This window comes from Aotus nancymaae, unplaced genomic scaffold, assembly GCF_030222135.1.
Source record: "Aotus nancymaae isolate 86718 unplaced genomic scaffold, 86718_ANA_hifiasm-v0.15.2.pri h1tg000039l, whole genome shotgun sequence".
In the NCBI taxonomy this organism is placed as follows: domain Eukaryota; kingdom Metazoa; phylum Chordata; class Mammalia; order Primates; family Aotidae; genus Aotus; species Aotus nancymaae.
The window spans coordinates 504,596-521,719 of record NW_026988453.1 but is presented as its reverse complement, the minus strand read 5'-3'; the positions used below and the strand labels follow the sequence as shown (position 1 = coordinate 521,719).

Below are 17,124 nucleotides of genomic sequence, written 5' to 3'. Positions count from 1 at the left end.
TTAAACAACCAGATCTGGGCCAGGCACTGCGGCTCACACCTGTAATCTCAGCACTTTAGAAGGCCAACAGGGGCAGATCACTAGGTCAGGAGTTCGAAACCAGCCTGGCCAACCTAGTAAAATCCATCTCTACTAAAGATACAAAAAATTAGCCAGGTGTGGTGGCACCCGTTTGTAATCCCAGCTACTTGGGAGGCTGAGGCAAGAGAATCCCAGCTACTTGGGAGGCTGAGACAGGGAGGCGGAGATTGCAGTGAGCCGAGATAGTGCCGATATAGCACTCCAGCCTGCGTGACAAGATAAGACTCTGTCTTAAAACAAAACAAACAACAACAACAAAAACGCAACAACCAGATCTCATGTGAATTAACAGCAAGCACTCACTCATCACCAAGGGGATGATACTAAGCCATTCATGAGGGATCTGCCCCCATGATTCAATCACCTCCCTCCAGGCCCCACATCGGGAATCACATTTCAACATGAGATTTGGAGGGGGCAAACATTCAAACCATATTAGATATTTAAAGCCACAAGACAGGATAAGCTCACCAAGAGGGTGAGTATGTAGAGAGAAAACCAGAGGTCCAAGAAGGAAGCCCTTAGGCACTGGACAAGTGGAGGTAAAGAAAATGATGCAAGAGTAGCCAGTAAGATAAGAGCAGAACCAAGGGAGAGTGGTGGCCCATTAGCCTAATGAGAAAATAGTTTTCCAGGAGGAGGGAGTGTTTAACTGTGTTAACTGGTATTAAGAAGCCAAGTAAGATGGGGTCTGAGAATTGACCATTGATTTTGCAATCAAGGAAGCATTGATAACTCGACAAGAGCGCTGTCTTCAAGATATTGCTGCCTTCGAGTTTTTACATCCCAATCCTATCCAAAGAAAAAGAGCATATTTCAGCATGTCTAAATGTCGTCATATGACCCAGTTGAAGTTTGGGCAAAGGTAAGACACATTTTAGTTGAGCTGAACTCTAGTAAAACTTGCTTAGACAATCATCTGTGTTTGAAGATCTTCTGCATAAAAGGCTATATTTTCAGAACTCGGACTTGATTTCCTACTGGAGCATTGCATTTTGAATCTGCATTTGGAGACCACCTGCTCCAGGCAACTACCGGTAGCTTTCAAAAGTGTACTGTTAGATAAAATAACCCCTTTGAAGAGGTTAACATCTCTGAATACACTGCAGCACTTTCATATGAGATAAAATGCTTAATAAGAAAATTTGGCCCTTGAAGCCCCTGAGGTTTGAAGATATGCCCAGAATCACTGAACCTCAGGGGTGGCGGGGTGCCTGCTGGTCATCCCAGGACGCCTTCAGCATCACTTTGTGGATCCGGATTAAAAGCCACAAGGCAGGTATTTTTTTTTTTCTCAGAAGCCTGACTCTTCAGCAATCCTATTCCTCAGAAATCACAAGCAACTCGTCAGTGTGTGTGATTTGCTACATGATTTTAGAAACAACTGAAGACACATATGGGTTTGGAAGGGTGATTCTCATACAAGTGGTATGAAAAACAATTTTGACAAGTTTAATGATTGATGGAATACACAAGATGAAATGTAACAAGAGCAAATCAGAGCCACTTCAATCTAACTGTGCCTTATAAGTTTAGAATGGGAGAAACAGGACGCTGTGGCATCACAAGTGACAATGATACAAAGCGAGGCAGTCACAAAGTGTGGCTGCCAAAAAGTCGATGTTACATTAGGCTGAAAAATAGAAGCACATTATCTAGAATGAGGGAGGTTAGAGCCCTGTGTCACTGCATCGTCGAGCACATACAGACAGCACATCTTAGAAGGAATACAGAGAAGCAAATGTATTCCAAAACATGCAAGCAGCTGATGAAGTGTCAGAAAACTATGTCATGTGGCAAATATTAGAAGAAACAGGATGTTTAGCCTGATAGAAGTGATGGCTTAGATGGCTCAAGATACTTTTCTTCAGATATTAAGTATTCTCAAGTAGCAGGCAAGTTGAGATTTTTACTTGTACATCTTCCAGAATCGCAACATGGTCAATGAATGAAAGCTATGGGCAAATCATATTTTATTTCAATATAAGGAAATAACTTTTGGGCAATTTTTGGCAAGATGGAGTGAGTGATCTTTCTATTCCTGAAGTTGTTTAAGCAGAGATTTGAGCCACTATACAATAATGTTAAAAATTCAGTCATAGAATGGAGCCTTTTCTATATCTCGGAAACTATAATTCTAAGAGGATAAAATTCTCAAAGTCTAAGTATATGGCTGAAGAAAAGAGATCTGTAAATTGCTTTTGTAAGTCAAATATTTGCCAGAGAGCAAAAGGTAGGTGATGCCATTAATTCTAAATAGTAATATCTTGGACGCTCCATGTTCTCCCAGTCAACACAAGATATGCTGAGATAACCTTGTGGACACTTCTGTGAACTAAACTTAGGTAAATCCTTTTGAGAACTCTTTCTGTTGAGAAATTAGGTTATTTTACAAAGATCAACCTTAAGATATTGGCGATCGCTATGTCTGTTGTGTCTAGTCAGCTACCAAAATCCTCTATTTGGTCTCCTTGTTAATTGCAGTGTGTACCACGGTTAGAAACCATTGAGCCAAATGTGAGTGCACGTCACGAATGGGCTGCAGTTTCCCTTTGTGCTTTTTAGCACGTCTCCTCCCTCTTGAATATACGCGTACAGTGGCAGAAAGACTCCATGTTCTCATTACAGCTTAAAAGCATTGTTTGTAGTGGGAATAAACTCCCCAGGAAACATTCTTTCTAGGTAACAAAAAATACAGAATATTTTAATTTTATAACGAAGAGGTGATAAGAAAAATATAATTTTCCTTAAATTCATACCAAGAATTTTCAGAAAGAAAAGATTTTGCAGAACTCTCTCTCTGTAAAGTGATCGTTTGAAGTCAAACATTTTCATGAGGGTTAAACAATTTCAAATAATGCTGGAGTATAAAGAAACTGGGAGAAACGGGGGAAGGGTAACCCATTCAGGAACTGGGTTTAAATAGTTCATGGTTTTCCAAGTTGGGTAAAATAAAGAAAACCAGAACCCACTGGATTGGCATCTCTTGAATCTATTTCCTAGGACAGTTAAGATCACCATGGTCAGTATTAACCTCATGGGTCACTGCATCTGGAAGCCAGTCAAAATGAGTCAGCATCTGTTTGTTATTTTGTATATGTAGTAAAAATATTGCCTTAGGTCAATTAAATTTTTCTTCAAAAAGTGAACATTGCCTCAGCATAATTTCCCTTTTTCTCCTTAAAAAAAATCACAAAACAACTTGCCATTCGACTTAAAATATTACGTAGAGGTAGTAGACGCCATACTTCATTGTCAAACAGGTCTGTGATTTGTAATGAATATTGTGGTCAGGGGGAAACCCTTGAGTAGCTTCTAATAATTCTTAGCCATTTGAACATGGAATAGAATATAGGCTAAGACTGGTTTTAATTTCACTTCATATAAAGCAGAGAAGACTACTTACCAGATGTTGTCCGACTTCAAGTTACTCAAAAATCTTGGGGTAAATTACAGCTGAACTTCAAAGCAGTCTGTTACAATTACCTCTCAGATTTTTTCAATGTATGATAATAATAATAAAAAGAAACAGGTATATATTGATCACTATCAACAGCAATCTCTGGAACAATGTTGAAAGTTAAGGATTTTGAAATACTTTTCAAACTGTGGTTTACTAGAGAAATTAGATCAACGAGTTTATGGTATCGACCAAGTTCTCATTACTTTCCACATTTTATCTTTCTTTATTTTCCCTTAAGACATCTAGTAGATTATCTGTCTCCTCCAGTGCAACCTTGGAAAAGATACCTTTGAATAAAATTGGTGTTTTATAAAAATGCTATACTTAATTACGATTTTGGAGTAAGTGTGAATTGCATAGAAAGGAGAGCAAGGAGGCCGGGCACGGTGGCTCACGCCTGTAATCCCAGCACTTTGGGAGGCCGAGGCGGGTGGATCACAAGATCAAGAGATCGAGACCATCCTGGTCAACATGGTGAAACCCCGTCTCTACTAAAAATACAAAAAATTAGCTGGGCACAGTGGCGCGTGCCTGTAATCCCAGCTACTCAGGAGGCTGAGGCAGGAGAATTGCCTGAACCCAGGAGGCGGAGGTTGCGGTGAGCCGAGATCGTGCCATTGCACTCCAGCCTGGGTAACAAGAGCGAAACTCCGTCTCAAAAAAAAAAAAAAGAAAGGAGAGCAAGGAAGTGAATATTTACCGAGAATTTACTATGCACAAGATATCACGCTAGTATATGGCATTGACAAATTTTGTGTCTAAGGGTCCTTTTTTTCAGATTATATCTCTTTCAAATAAGATTTACAATAAATTTCTGATATGCCACCAATTGTAAAATTGCAGTAGCATTTTGCAAACACAAAGATGAAAACCTATTTGGAAAGGAGCTATCTGCTTTTTTTTTTTTTACTTCTCTGTATGAGTGAAACTGATGTCCTACGAATCCACTCAGAATTAATGAATGCACACCACTGCCCTTTTCTTTTTTTCTCATCAGTGGGAAACCAGTAGCAGAAGTCCTGTGGGGTCATTATGTTTCATGACAGGCAGAAGCACTGTGGCTGTTTTTGCCGTTTCTGCTTGGCTCTGAGGTTCGGCACTCCTAGCCATAGCATTCAGCTTTCTCTCACCTCTCAGGCAGTTGGAGCCTTTATAGGGCCTGTGGCAGTCACACTGGTAACTCAACCACAAGTTGATGCAGTGCCCTCTGCTTTGACAAGGTTGGCTTTCACACCAATCCTTTCGTACACAGCCTGGCTTGACATTTAAAGATGAGCCAGATGAGATGTTCTCCAGGGTAATGTGATTCCAATCAATTTTAATGTCTTGGAGACAGCCTACAAACGAAGGTGTGGATGGTATATTATAGAAGTTAAGCAGAGCAGCATCACTGCTGGTGCTTCCCACTGGTAAACCACCCAAAAAGGAGTTCTGAAAAGTGCATATTGATTGATCACTTTCAAATGGAGAAGCAGCTTTAGTGATACATTTCTCCTTACAGGAGTCGTCGATTAAGGTAAAGGTCACAGCCTCTGCAAATATTACCTCCACGAAATGCCACTCTCCATCACTGGTGTTGTGGGAAATATACAGAAGCACCTTTGACTGATTATTGACCTGAATTGATAAGTGCATGTAGCCACTTAGCAGTTCCAGCTTCACAAACACATCCCTGTTGCCTCGGAAAAATAGAAGTGCCATTGGCTGAACAGTCTGAAACCTGAGGGCTACGTTACAAACTGAGTCCTCGGTTGTGACCGAGTCACTTGTGACCCATAGGAAGCCACCGCCCTCAAATGAAAGTGTGGTTGCAATTTCACACAGGGACCCAGTGTAGCCAGATGGACACAGGCAGCTGAATCCATGCTGGCCATCTTGGAAGTGAGGGATGCATATTCCATTATTTAGACATTGCTGATGGGTACAGCCCAGGAGAATATCAGAACAGTCTCTTCCTCCATAAAAAGTTCTAGAAAGATTATCAAATGGGCAATGGCAAGTATAATTCCCAGGCAAGTTCTCACAAGTGCCACCATTTTGGCAAGGATTTGAAGAACATTCATTGACATCTTCTTCGCAGTGGATTCCTGTTAAATAATAAAAAAAAAGGGTTAAAATTATGAATATTCACATCAGAAATAGAAGTTTCACATAATTTGCATGTGTAATCTTGCAGACGTACAGAGATATCTCAGGTTTAGGAATGTAATGGAGTAAAATGTAAACACTTATTAAGGAAAAGTAAAATCAATTCTATATTCCACGTGTTGTGAAGGAGAAAAAATGCAGTCGTGGCAGGCTTTGCATTCTTCCTCTAGGAATAGATAATTTGCCAAATACAGTGATTGATTCTAGCTATCATTGTCAGATATACATGCAGCGTTGAATATCATAAAAACATAAAAGGGAAAAAAGATCGTTCTTGGCATTGATGCATGATACAATTTATTTATTTCAGGACTTTTTTCTCAGACATTGTATATTCTGTCCCTGGCTGCAGATTTCACTCTGTTCTACTTGGAAATGGTAACTTTGACTTATACCTTGTTTATACTTCCCCATAACTCCTAAAACCAAGTTTGCCAGAAATATTAGATAGTCAAAACAATTCTCACTAAGAAGGGCCTCTATGGTGAATGGAAGGCCCCATTTTCTCCTTCCCCACATCGCTAGTGTAAATCATGATGTCTAGGCCATAACAAGCTCCTTTCCTGTTTTTATATTTTCACCTTCTATTATTTTTCTTCTGATTCCAAGTCAGAAAAAGATTTCTAATTAGGAAATTACTCGAATTCATGAAGTAACACAAAGAAGGATAACACCTTTTCAAAATGATGGCTGCCGCTCTTCCAGGTAAAAAAGAGTAAAACTAAAAATTTGCTATGCGTAGGACTTTATGGTTTCCCCAACATCTTCATTTAAATTATTATATTTGTGCTCACTACAATTTTTCTGAAGTTTTCAAAATAGATTTTCTTAGTTGTCTTTCACAGAAGAAATTGAAGTGTAGAAAGAGCAAAGGTGCAATTCCAAAGCACTTTTACCATCGGACCCTAAATTAGGTTTTAAAAGTCCAACCTGGCCAGGCTTGGTAGTTCACGCCTGTAATCCCAGCGCTTTATGAGGCCGAGCAGGGCAAATTGCTCGAAGCCAGGAGTTTGAGACCAGCCTGGCCAACATGATGAAATCCTGTCTCTACTAAAAATAACAAAACTTAGCCAAGCATGGCGGCACGTGACTGTAATCCCAGCTACTCAGAAGGCTGAGGCAGGAGAACCTCGCGAATCCGGGAGGTGGAGATTGCAGTGAGCAGAGATCACACCACTGCTCTATAGCCTGGGCAACAGTGCAAGACTCTTGTCTCAAAAAAAAAAAAAAAAATCCAATCTGGCACACTGTTTTTTAATAATTTATTGTATTCTCATTTATTGTTTGTTATTAATATGTATGTCTTATTTTCCCATTTAACTCTATGCCCAACGGTGTGTTTTAAAAAATGTAATCCCAAGACTTCTGTATTGATAATGTTGGATCTGAAACCCAGCTATGCTGTGTGATCTTGAGCAAGTTACATCCACTTTCTGTATTTCAGTTTCTTCATCTACGAATGAGATTACTAACAGTATTTATATCACTAGGCTCTTTTAAAGATTAAGCCAGTTAAGACATGTAAATGTTCATAACATCGTTGGTGTATAACAAGTTCTTAATAAGTGTTGGCCATTACTAAAAAGTAGTAAAAAAGAATTACCCTCTAATGACAAAATTAAAATAGTACTGTAGTCATTGAGAGACTATTTAGAAAGTGTGGGCATGTGTAGTGTCCTGTAAATTGCCTAATTTTACACGAGATATTTACTTGGACAGAATGTTAGTCTAGAATCTCATCATATTGTGCTTTCCATGAGGGAAGGAAAATGTCTGTTTTATTCACTAATGTATATCTAAAACATAGCATAGTACCTGGCTTGTATTCGGCATTTAGTAATTAATTTCGGAATGAATGAATTCATTATGACCTTCCTAAAGTGATCACATATTTTATAATGCATTTATTCTGATCCAAAACCAAAGTTCTCTTTTTGTGTAAACTTTTCAATAAATTTATGCAATATTAATCTTTGACCATTTACTGCCATTTATTATCCACATATCCAGGCACTTGATTGGACCCTATTGCACTTATATTTTACTATACTGGGATTACTTTCATACAAGCTTTGCCAATTCAAAAATATTTCAAGCTCTGTGAAAACAGTGGACATATTATAATCTTACTGAGAGCCGCCCACAGCACCTATACAGTGCTAAGGGTATGAATGATTAAATATTTGATGGATAGAAAGAATAGAACTGAATGGAACTAATCTATTTGTTAGATAATCATCCTTGGAAACACAGAAAAGTGACATAGAAATTACAGGTAAACTATAGGATATTCTAAAGAGATGTTCCCATGTAAGTTTAATATAACTGAATATGGAAAAGTTGAAACTTTTGTTATTAGAAGCTATTTCACTTAAACTTGATTTTCAAAGGATTTTGGGAACAAAAAATTAATAACAAGTATTTGATTAATAGTAAAAACTCTGAACTATTCATAAGGTATAACAAAAGCAAAACATGATTTTTTTCTCCCACCCTAACTTGAAACATACTTAGCAGGGGAAGGTTTTCATTGCCTCTAGATAAAAGTCTTCAGCAGACTCCAGGACTTTTCAGCTCACTCTTGGATAGTAGTGTCATAATCGTTTTTTTTTTTTTTAGACAGAATTTTGCTCTTGTTACCCAGGCTGGAGTGCAATGGCGCGATCTCAGCTCACCGCAACCTCCGCCTCCTGGGTTCAGGCAATTCTCCTGCCTCAGCCTCCTGAGTAGCTGGGATTACAGGCACGCGCCACCACGCCCAGCTAATTTTTTGTATTTTTAGTAGAGACGGGGTTTCACCATGTTGACCACGATGGTCTCGATCTCTTGACCTCGTGATCCACCAGCCTTGGCCTCCCAAAGTGCTGGGATTATAGGCGTGAGCCACCGCGCCCGGCCCACAATCATTTAAAAAAAAAAAACCAAAACCACAGCAATTAGAATGGCCAGTCACATATAATGATCAAAAGTCTCAATGCAGGAGAAAATCATCTTTGTCTGCTAGGCTAATTTCAGGAGTCTTGAAGGAAGACTCGGAAGCCTTCTTCCCTCTTTCTATACTTCCACTGTCTCCACCCTCAGATTTCTGTGTTCTTTCCCCTAGAACACTGAAGTTTGTGGCAAAAAAAAGGGGAAGAGGGTGCAGAAATTATTCACCTAACCAATACAATATGGTTCCGTGATTTCTGAGACTGGAAGGTGTTTAAAGTTGATACTTGTTATAAGGGGCACTTATGAGTTCCTGGAGCCCACTCTGTTCCTCCAGCTGAGACTCACTCTAGAGACTTGTGAGGCAGGCAGGCATTGCCTCTTCCTTTACTGGTGGCTCACATTTGTTCCTTCTGCAACCCCTTTGCTATTGGTTCACTGACATTTACTCCTCCTTCCTTCTTTATCGACTCTCTTAGGGGAATTCTTTCACCTTCCAACACAGGCCTATTGGGAAGAACGCTTTTTACACAAACTTCTTACTAATACTTCTACCATGGTTCCCCATCTGGACCACAGGATTCACGTACCCTTAATCTGCAGTAGGAGGGGAGCGCATTTACTTTCCAACACAGCACAGCAGCAGTTCTATCTCTTTCCTGCCACCTGAGGTTGAGTCATCATACTTCTCCATGTTTAGATTCCTCAGGCAGGTGGAGATTCTAGTCAAGTTGCCCAGTTTTTTCCTTCCCCCAACTTTAGATGACACTGGAGCACTCCCAGAAGCTATGCTCACTCTTATTTAGAATGTAGCATCTAGCCCTCAATTTGAGGCGTAAGGTTCAACTCACAACACAGCAGCAAGCCTCTCCAATGAAATCACCATATAGACCCACTCCTTCAAATTGCCTCTGAAGAATAAATACCACTGACATAAGTATAAACCTTTCAAAAACCTGAAGTCTGTTATTTATATTTACTTTGACATCCTGCTTTTTGATCTCTTTTATAATTCACTTTGATATCTGACAGCGACCATATCTTGATCCCTTAGTTGAAATTTCAATTGACCATTTTCTCAATATATAGAATACCTATTCAATGATGTACTCTCAGAGTGCTATAGAGCATCCAAAGGAGAAGACATAAACCTAGGCTGAATGTACTTAAAATATCATGAAAGGACAAAATATCTATTTATGAAAATGCATTGTACATAGTAGGTTCTCAGCAGATGTCGATAAATATAAGAATCAAACTCAGCAACAGTGGAGAATATTTAGGAAAGTTTTAGGGAAAAAGACTTTGAATGATAGATAATGATACATCTTTAGATATGAAAGCTTCATATTGTTAAGTCAAATAAATAAATATTGATTACATATCTTTCATGTATAAAATATTGTGGATAAAATGAAGTTTGCACTAGTCTCTGTCCTCAATGAATTTAATAAAGGAAAAGTAAGACATATTTGTGAAAAATTAAACGATGGTGCAGGTCAAGACAATACTGAAGAGATTTCACTAGACAGTATACAATAGATTCTAAGTGAAATGTATCGGCAGTAGCTGCTGCAGAACCTCTGGAGAAGAGTATCTCTTCAGGCCTGGCTGGGAAGGTCTTACAGAGATAGACTTTAATACAGGTTTTCCAATATAGATCGAGTTGATGAAGAGGTCCCTGTATGTGTAAATAAGTCAATAAACAAAACACTCATTGATGGGAAAGCTTAAGGCATGTAGAAGTGATAATGGGTTTGGCAATCTTGTTGGCATGGAGGATTTATGTGAAAAAATAAATGCACAGAGGTTAGATGTAGCCAGAGTGGAGAAGGTCTGCGAACTTATGAGGCTTTTACTGTATTTATTTACTTTCTGGCAGTGAGGAGTCATCCATAATTGTTGGACAAAAAACCAACATAGGTTCTCATAAAGATCACCTTCACAGGGGTATGTAACACAGAGTGAAGTGGGAAGAAACTAGAGACAGGAAGACCAACTAGGCAGCTATTAAAACTATTTACACATATGCTTATTCAGGCCTCGAATAGGGCATTTATTTATTTACAATTTTCAGTACACTTCATTTGTCCTTGGTGGGCAAATAAGTGCAGATGATCGTCCTTTCTATACCATTGCCTTCTGTATTTTTTCTTATGATTGCTAAAATGTATGCATTTCATCTTTCATAAAATGTCAATAATTTATGTGTTTCTTTTAAATATAAATGGAGAAGCAAGTTCTAAATTTTACCATCATTTAAAAAAGAACGAAAAAAGGAGAGAAAGCCTGTATTAAGATCAATAGTCTGCAGAACAACAAACAGAATTAGGTATGAAAAGTAGAATGATAAACAGCGATTTATGCTTTTACTTCACTTAAAATCAGTTCTATGGACATCTCCAACGTAAAATAAGGTCTGATATATTCATTTGATGAACACAGAAAACTAAAAGTGGGAAAAAAGATCAAAATGTCTTGTATTGGTTATTGGAGTAGCTGGGCAAAGAACAAGATCTGCTGTCAATCAAGATAAAAGGATTAGGCAATATTTATGCCTATCGGGGACTATCAGGGCCATTCAGTCTTCTTAATTGGGTATTTCAGTTGAATACAAATTGGTTATGTATGTCCAATTATTTATAGTATGGGCTGGATTACTTGAAGCTTATTGTTATTTTGTTTATATGAAGTCAATTCATTTAATTAATTAAAAACTGTCCCTTATTTTATTTTTCTAAAATTTTTTTAGTTCTGTATCTGATTCCATGATGATACTGTATTGCAAAAATAATCATGATAGCAAAAATTTCTGCCACTTGGTATATCTCATATTTTGTTGAGAATAAATCATATTAATGGACAAAAAGAATGTAGACCTTATATTTAGAATTAATATCATTGGATATGAAGATGATTTTTATTATGATTCTCACTTTGCTAAAGCCATGGTTAATGAAATATCTAATATAAAATTATATAATTTATACTAGACATATATACAAAGACATATACAAATAAGTAAGTTTCATCTTGATCTGTTTTAATTGACTTAGGATTTTAAAAATTGTAATAAATAGAAATCAAAGTAAAAGTGATAAAAAACCAAAAACTCAATGCATCAATATAGCCACTTTTCCTTTCTCAGAGGTTCGAATTTTCATTTCATAATATTATCTGTTATAGAACTAAACATCAGTTGCTAAATAAACATCTTAAAAACTCTAAGCATGGTACAAATTAGCAAAAATAAGTATAAGAAAAGAGTTAGTTACTAAGCAAGGTACAAATTAACATATATAAGGAAAGAGTTACCTATGAGCATTGCCATTAAAATGTGAAAACCATGTGTCCTGGCTCCAAACATCTTTCTGTTAAAAAACAGATATCCATCCAAGCACCTACTAGGTGGACAGAGTGAGTCTCTGATCATTTTATACCATATCCAGAAGTGTGGGCTTGTTCTTCAATGTCACCTCTTCCTCTCAGGTAGAGAGTGTGGGGACTTGGTTTTGATTATTTCCCTCCAAGCTGGATCAGTGGGGCTTAGTGTAAGACTCATTTGTGCTACTTACCAGGCAGACTTGTTATTCTTAGATCCTCTCCCTGTTTAACACATGGTGCCTTCCCTTTGCAATCACGTTAGGGAATGTTATGATCGCAACACTGAACGCTGACATTATTATTATGAAGAAATGAGTTTTGGGGAATCAAAATAAAGATAAGCATTTTGGACAACTTCTATTATGGAAAATTAGGGCCTGATTTTATTTTTCTTTGCAACAATGGACATGCTGTTTTTATTTTTTTTTTTCTTTTGTTTGTTTGGCTTTTGAATAGTGGTTAAGAAATTAATGGCAACTTCAAATTTATTGAATATCTATACAAAGGATAGAAAGGAGAGAAAAATTAAGAGAAAAAAGCAACCACTTTTATTAACTGAGACTGTGGCAGCAATTACTTGTATGGTGCTATCAGACAAATTCCAGCCTCTGTGAAAGAACAGTTAACGTTCCACTCCTTTTAAATCCAATGGCATTTAATTTTGTACAATAGAATAACTTGAATACGTGAGGTGTTTGAGATAAACTTAGGGTAATTGGTGTTTGACTTCTTTTTTGTTTGTTCTTAACATTTTCTTAAAGGGGAAGCTGTGGACTTGTAGTGGTTTAACATAGGCAGTATAGGCTGAGAGGTCATGAAGGCCCCTAGAACTACCAGACTGCCTAAAATTCTCACCATCAGAGCAATCCCTTTAGGTTGAGACCTTGTCTCTTAGAAGCCTCAGTAAAGGTGAAAATGTTACCTGAGAGGAGCAGTAACTGTATCACAAATAGTCATTAGTGCCTTCTCATGGACAGTCTATGCTATGTAAAAAAAAAAATCTGCCACGTAACCGAGGTCAGATAAATTGTGATGGAAACCAGTAATAAGGCATAAAATGTGTGATACAAGAGACATTGCAACAGTGCATTTCTTCATTCATGTATTATTTATTCATTTTTAAAACTTATTTATCAAGGCCGTAGTTTGTCACTATGTGAGTGCAGGAGATACGATGGTGAAGAAAAATAGATCTAATCCTGCTTCTTGAAGCATACAGTTTAGCCAAGCTTACAGTGATGGGGAAGGCTGAGCAGACAGTGACCTTGAGGATCGAAGGCAGAAATGTATCTATTGGGTGCTAGAGGGTGAGAATGGGACGAGAAAGACAGACAACATATTCAGGGTTCTGATCAATCATCAAACTTGGAGAGACATTTCTAATAGTCCTCAGGGAACCAGAATAAAGTAGTAGAATAAACATGGACTAGGAGTCAGGCTATGACACTGACTTTTATACTAATCGCAGCTTTGATACGAGGCTATGAGAACTCGGGTAAATTAGCTAATTTATTTAGCTGAAATTTCTTATAAAGTAGAAATAATAAAGCCTCTGAAGCAATTATTTTTGTGTGAACCAAATGAGTATACCACTTCGAGCATAATAGTTATTCAAAGAAGTTTCACCAACTTTTTTATGAACTGCATAAGTGAACTTGGATAAATATTACTTGAACTAAAATATATAAGGCATACTTATTGAATTTGTAGGCAACATAAGCCTATTAAACATAATGACCACCCTTAGGCAGAAATCATGGTTACCTCTAGTAGTCATTCCCCAGCATGTCCCACCCCTTCCTTACAGAGAGACATGTATCCTACCATACAGAATACACATGTCAAATATATTCTTTCACACACTCTTTTACAGCTGACTCATGGGCATGTGACCCAATCCTGATCAATAGGACTTAAGGGTTGCTCTGCTAGGGGGAGTCTGAAAATGGCTTTCTGGTCCAATATAATAAAGAGATGTACCTTTAGAGGGCTAGAAGGAGGGAAAGGATCAGGAACAATAACTAATGGGTAACTAGGCTTAATATCTGGGTGATGAAATAATCTGTACGACAAACCCCATGACACTAGTTTGCCTAGGTAACAACCTACACTTTTACCCTTGAACTAAAGCTAAAAGTTACAAAAAGGAAGAAAGGCCGGGCACGGTGGCTCACGCCTGTAATCCCAGCATTTTGGGAGGCCGAGGCGGGTGGATCACAAGGTCAAGAGATCGAGACCATCCTGGTCAACATGGTGAAACCCCGTCTCTACTAAAAATACAAAAAATTAGCTGGGCACGGTGGCGCGTGCCTGTAATCCCAGCTACTCAGGAGGCTGAGGCAGGAGAATTGCCTGAACCCAGGAGGCGGAAGTTGCGGTGAGCCGAGATCGCGCCATTGCACTCCAGCCTGGGTAACAAGAGCGAAACTCCTTCTCAAAAAAAAAAAGGAAGAAAGAAAATGAGAACTTTAACACAATACATACTGATACACAAATCTTAATAATTTATGAATACATGCAAATGAGTCTATATGGCCAATATATCACAGTGATTTACAAAAGGAAGGGAGAAAAATGAATGGGGGATGGTAGAAACTATACAATAGAAAAGGATGGGACAGAATGGAACCTGCAAGCCAGGGATCTCCTGTCAACTAAAGAAGACAGTTTTCTACAATCTGAAGTAAAGGGTTAATTCTTTTCGCCTGAGGTGAAGAAACCACAAAACTGGATAGAAGAGATACAGCTTATTGGGTGAAGACCTATGAGTTTCAATTGATAATAATTTACCTATAATTATTATTAACATTTATGTAATGTACTGCAGTCTACGGTTTACTTTTATATATATAACCTGAACTTATCTTTCAAATATGGATCAATGGTGATGTGACTTTCCAAATTTTGTGACATTGGGGCTGTCATGACAGAAACAGTGTCTGGGGCAAAGGAAATAACAATCCTTTTCTAACTCCCAATTTGAACTTGAAATATTTTTGTTTTAGGAGGTAGAGATAAAATATGGACACTCCAATAAAGAAAGGTAATATAATAGTGATTTTACTTGAAATCAGGTCATTAGAGAAATTCTTGGAGCAAACTGGATGTTTAACCATGAGAAAAGCAGATACTAGGGATTATCAGAAGGGTCTTCATGTAGCTAAAGGTCCATCGCATGGAATTTTATGTTTTATTTGTTTCTAACTGTGAAAACTAGTACCAATGGTACGAAGCTTTTGGGTGGTTTATTTGTGCAGGATCTTCTAGTAGTTGAGGCTCATGAAGCATAGAACCAGCTGTCTTGGGAGAAAGTATGTTTCCTGACATTGAAGCTGTGCAGATTTAGAGAGGATCATCATTCAGCATGGATATTATAAGAAAAGGCACGTTATGGAGTTCAATGGCCTCTAAAGATTCTCCCAGTCCTAAGATTCTATCATAATTTCTAAGAAAAGAATATGCTACGTGCATACTTTCTAAGTAGATAATTCCTAAGTGGAAAATATGCTGAATATAATAAGAGTTGACATTTTCATAATTTCATAATTTTGTTACAGTTTAATAAAGCTGTAAAAAGGGAAGAGCAATAACTTTTTAAGAAGGCTACTAGTAAGGATTAAATGAGGCAATTGTTCATAGCGTGTGGTTCCAGGTCATAGGTGCTTATGAAATGTTGCTTGTCTTGCCATAATTCCCCAACTCCATTTTTATTTGCTTAAAAGTACAGATTTCATCATATCCACAATTTTTCTCTGTCTTGATTATCATTAAATTTTACTGTTCTGGAGGTCAATTCCTGTACATGATCTCAATTATGCAGAACATAATTAAGAACAAAGGTATGCTATAAAAGCTGCTGTGTTTAATACTAGAGACTGCAAAGTTTGTTAACTATTTCCTCAGGCCCTAGTCCATCATTCATTATTATTTTAGATGCAATTAAAGCAAGTTTGATTGTCAAATATTTCATCTTGCAGCAGAATAGAATCAATGAAAGAAAAGGATAAGGATAAGGGAGAAATTTTGAGTACATTTTCAGCAGCAGGAAATGACAGCTGAGAACTAGACAATGAATGTGAGTGGATGGAACTAACACCTAGTGAGTCTCAGATCTGTGCCAGTCACTGTGGTAAGTGGTTTATCAATGTGGCCATTTAATCATTCTAATAAATGATGAAGCATATATTGCTACCTTCATTTCACAGATGATGAAACCGAGCCAACTTGTGGTTGGTACTCAGTCTGCCTGAAGCCTGAAATCAGACGATTGTTCTCTACAACATGCTGCCTCCAAGGAAAATAATATGATAAGCTGAAATAAAATAATATTAAAAAGTATAGTACCTGAAAGTTATTGAAAATAGGAACAAAATCAAAATCTATAGCGCATAGGACAATAAATAATAACGTTGTTGTCAATAAGGTACAAAATTTTGTGCAACACTTGTTATCCAGAAATGCAAGAAAATGTGTAATATATTTCTGAAATATTTAAATGTGAAATTATTAAAATGAAACATTTTCCCCACAAGAATTAAAACTGTGTTATGCCAAAAGCTCCTTTATGTGAGCCACTCTCAACCTTATGATATCAGAAAAATGTGGTGTTACTATATTGGTAACTTATTTTGTATATTAAGATTGTGTGTGTACAGCATAAAGCATGGAATTGTTTCTCTAGTAGACATTCCTTAGCTCTACTTTATGATTACACTGTTCTAAAGTTCTGATACAAGAGACACATATACACACTCTCCAGACCTGATATTTGTTCAGAGCTATATGGTAGCTCAGATAAAAAAAAAAAAATACTGAGCCCAGAGGAAGATTTGAATCAGTCTATTGTGTGGAAAGTATCCTGAGATCTTCAAACGAAAGACAAAATAGCTGCAAAAAGGCTTGCGTTTCAGTTCCACATTTCACTGGATTTTGTACTTCAAAAGTCATACTTTGAAGCTCAGGGGATGTAGGTAAGTGATTTTTAGTTATTTTACCGACTAACAAGTAGAAAGCACAGCATTGCACATGCTCACTGTTGTTGACTTGACTTTGAAAAGTAATTTCAGAGAAACTCAACCCAGTTCAACCATAACTATCCTAATTGGCTTTGATCAGTAAAT

General features: G+C 37.5%; 1 protein-coding gene across 1 annotated transcript in view; it reads right to left on the bottom strand.

The window, feature by feature from the left end:
• CRB1 (crumbs cell polarity complex component 1) overlaps positions 1–17,124 on the bottom strand; it is a 219,534-nt gene that overhangs the window by 53,969 nt on the left and 148,441 nt on the right. Inside the window, exon 6 of the mRNA XM_012459588.2 lies at positions 4,675–5,631. Within this exon, the coding sequence (XP_012315011.2) occupies positions 4,675–5,631 (957 nt within the window). The remainder of the gene's footprint in view (positions 1–4,674; positions 5,632–17,124) is intronic.